At 47.2% G+C, this 3,846-nt stretch overlaps 1 protein-coding gene across 1 annotated transcript in view; it reads left to right on the plus strand.

The window, feature by feature from the left end:
* Positions 1-3,846, plus strand: part of TEX26 (testis expressed 26) — a 37,534-nt gene that overhangs the window by 15,118 nt on the left and 18,570 nt on the right. Inside the window, exon 4 of the mRNA XM_007958276.1 lies at positions 905-1,058. Within this exon, the coding sequence (XP_007956467.1) occupies positions 905-1,058 (154 nt within the window). The remainder of the gene's footprint in view (positions 1-904; positions 1,059-3,846) is intronic.

Here is a 3,846-nt window from a genome sequence, read left to right on the forward strand (position 1 = left end):
GTGTTGTGAGAAGGGACCATTCCCTGGAGCAGGATGTCATGCTCATTAAGTGGAGGGTCGACAAAAGAGGGGAAGGCCCTCAACGAGATGGACTGACACGGTGGCTGCAATGATGGGGGCTCAGGTACAGCAGGGATTGTGGGGCTGGCACAGGACAGGGCAGTGTTTTGTTCTGTTGTCCACGGGGTCGCTAAGAGTTGGAGCAGACTCGATGACACCAAACAACAGTGACAGAGAGGGAGGAAGGAGCCCTGGTGGTGGCAATGGTTAAGAGCTTGCCTGCGAACCAAAAGGTTGGCAGTTTGAACCCGTCTAGCAGTTGCATGCAAAAAAGACCTGGTGAAGACTCAATTGGCACAACAAAATTCATAAAAGCATTGCTCCACATCCTACACTGGTGAGTAGCAAATAGGGTCTTAAAAGCTTTCAAGCGGCCAGCTAAGATGCAGCTAATGGTCTCTTAGTGCTGGAAGTGAAGAAGAACACACACACAAAAACAAAAAAACAGGCATTTAGAAGCGATCAGCCCTAAGACACAATGGCCCTTGAGACCAGAAGAACTAGATGGTGCCCAGCTACCAATGCCAACCACTCAGAAAAGGATCAAATCTGGAGATCCTGGATAGAGTAGGAGGAAAAATGTGGGAAAAAAATCCAAAAACCCAATGTTGTTGTTGTTGTTATATGCTGTCGAGCTGGCCCGACTCATAGGGACCCCTCCTTGGGATTCTGAGGCGGTAACACTACGGTAGTAGATTGCCCAACCTTCCTTCCGAGGAGTGGCTGGTGGGTTTGAACCGCCAGCCTTCTGGTTAGCAGTCGAGTGCCTTAGGCAGTATGCTACCAGAGCTCCCATTCAGTGCACAGGTGTGGGTTTCCCTGAACCTTGTGTCTGTGTTTGTAGGGGTTCTTGCAGTGGACCTTGCCTGCAGGTCACTCTCCAGCATTAGTGCGCAGCTGCCTCCCCTGGAAAATGGCGTCGGTGGAGGAGGTGAGGCAAGCAATAGCCAATCAGTTTATCTCTATTATGAAGAGTGACTTTGTGGACAGAGCTAAAGGTAAATGTGCTAGTTTTTCTCTATTCCCTGGGAATACACCAGGTGCTGGACTTGCAATGTTGAGTGACACTGAGTCGATTTTAAACTCATAGCGACCCCACGTGACAGAGTGGAACTGCCCCATAGAGTCTCCAAGGCTGTCGTTTTTACAGAAAGCCCAAACCACACCCACTGCTGTGGAGTCAATTCTGACTCACAGCGCCCCTAGAGGACAGAGTGGAAATGCACCACAGGGTTTCCAAGGCTGTCAATCTTCACAGAAGCAAAGCCCAAACCACACCCACTGCCGTGGAGTCCATTCTGACTCACAGCGCCCCTAGAGGACAGAGTGGAACTGCCCCACAGGGTTTCCAAGGCTGTCATCTTTATGGAAGCCGACTGCCTCATCTTTCTCCCACAGACCACAAACGGGTAAGTGCTGGGCTGCTAGCCTAAAGGTTGGAGATCTGAACCCACCCAGTGGCTCTGTGGAACAAAGACTGCCCAGAGGTCTCCCATAAAGATTGCAGTCCAGAAAACCCTGTGGGACGGTTCTACTCTGTCACGTGAGGTCATGAGTTGCAGTTGACTTGACTTGAAGACCCACAACAATGACAACAGGCAGAATGAACAATTCTAGCCCTCATCTCATTCTGCTTCTTAGAAGAACACTTGTCTTCTTCTGGGGTGGGAGCCATGCTCTGTAGATTATTATCCACAAGAGTCTAGATTCTTCCATCGTTCACCTGGGCTCGCTCCTAAGGTCTGTAGGTAAGCATGCTTCTAACCGGTGCTCAGGGCGGGTAAGTAGAGGAAACAGCACAGCCTTGTCTCACACTTGCCCCACTTCTCAGAGGCCACGAGTGAGTTCAATTCATCTAGACGTTTTCCAGAAATGGCCTGTTTGCTGACACAGTGCAGTTCCGTTTTTGCCCATCAGCAGGAAACCTGCTCATTGAAAATTCATGAACATCGATTGTAGATATTTAAAAACTCAAGCAAGGAGAGCTGTCCTTAAATTATTGAGAAAACTATACTTGCTGGGGTACTACCAGTGAGTGGCCTTGAGACAAAATGGCTGTTGGAGGATTCGTGGTCTCCTGCCTCTTTGGTTGTGAACATGGCAATACCCGCCAACAGCTGAGGTGGGAACTGACCCCAGAGAAGATCATAATGAATCTCTCAAAGTGTAGGCTTCTTCACCTTCATCCTTCCTCTCTTCCTTGAGTCTCAACCAACGAGTGCAATGGATCAACCTCCCAGCCCCCTTGTTGGGTGCCACTGAGTCGGTCACAACTCAGAGCGACCCCATGAACAACAGAACAAAACACTGTCCGGCCCTACAGCATCTTCACAGTTGTTGCTATCTTTGAGCCTGTTGTTGCAGCTACCGTGTCAGTCCACCTCCTTGGTTGTCCTGTTCTTTGCTGACTCTCTACCAAGCTGATGCCCTTCTGCAGGGACTGGTCCCTCCAGACAGCATGTCCCAAATGCGTCACACTTGTCATCATCCTCGCTTCTAAGAATGTTCTTCTTCTAAGACAGATTTGTTCATTCTCCTGGCAGTTCCTGGTATATTCAATATTCTTGGCCAACACTGTAAGTCAAAGGCATCCATTCTTTGGTCTTTCTTATTCATTGTCCAGCTTTTACATGCCTTTATGAAGACCTTCATCCCTGTTATCCATCTTTTTCTCCTGGGTCATCAGTCTCTCTGTCCCTAAATTATTAATCCCACCTCACCAGCATACCCGTCAGCTCTAGTTTCTCCCATTAAAAAACAAAAGCAAAAGCTCACCCTTGACCTCACATCTCCCTTTCGCCACTGCTTCATTTCTCTGCTTCTCTTAATAAAGTCCTGATACTTTCCGAGCTCTCACAATGCTTTGCATAAATTAGCAGCTTTAAACCTTGCAACAACCTATGAAGGGAGCATCCCAGATCAGAGAGGAGGATTCTGAGGCTTGAGAGGTTAAGCAACTTGCCTGGGATGATGCAGGCGGTAACTGTGGAGGCTAGGGATGGATGCTACAGTCTGGCTCCCTTTTGCAGCACTACATCCTTCACAGCTAGAAGTTAAGAGACGTTACACAAGCTGTATTCAATCCCTAACTTCTCATTTTTTATTTTCAAAATTAGAATTTACTTTTACTGAACTAGTGCATGTTGTTTGGTGCTGAGAGTCGATTCTGACTCGTAACAACTCCATGGAACAGAGTAGAACTGTGTCACTGGATTTCCTCGGCTGTGATCTTTATGGGATCAGATCACCGGGTCTTTCTCTCACAGAGCTGCTGGATGGGTTCGAACCGCCGGCCTTTCGGTGAGTAGCTGAGCCCTAACCATTGGCTCTACCACGGCTCCTTCAGACTAATGCGTGCATCTGCTTTAATCAAATGGTTGCTTATAGGCTTAGAAGAAATAACAGCAGTTCCAGGACCCACCTCTGTCCATTCCCCGGCTTAGTCCCCAGAGGCAATCCATTTCAATCCTTTTAACTATTTGTTCTCTCAGGATCCTCTATAGTTTTATGCAATGTGCTTATCCTGCTATTTTTTTTTTTTATTCTTTCATTTTAGTCCTTATTGTTGATCTCCTGTTGCGGTAGTTGAGGATTTCGCTCTCTGATAATTACTTCTCACTCACCATCTCTCCACACTTTCAATATAATTCCATGACACTTTGGCATCTAATGACAACAACATGTTCATCTGATGATGTAAACATTTACTGCTGAGCCAGGTGGTATTTTATGGTTGTGTTTCCTTTTTCTTTATGTTGTGCTTTTACTAAAGTTAATAATTGACTC

This window comes from Orycteropus afer, unplaced genomic scaffold (assembly GCF_000298275.1).
Source record: "Orycteropus afer afer isolate SDZICR_OR568_19922 unplaced genomic scaffold, OryAfe1.0 scaffold00902, whole genome shotgun sequence".
Lineage (NCBI taxonomy): Eukaryota > Metazoa > Chordata > Mammalia > Tubulidentata > Orycteropodidae > Orycteropus > Orycteropus afer.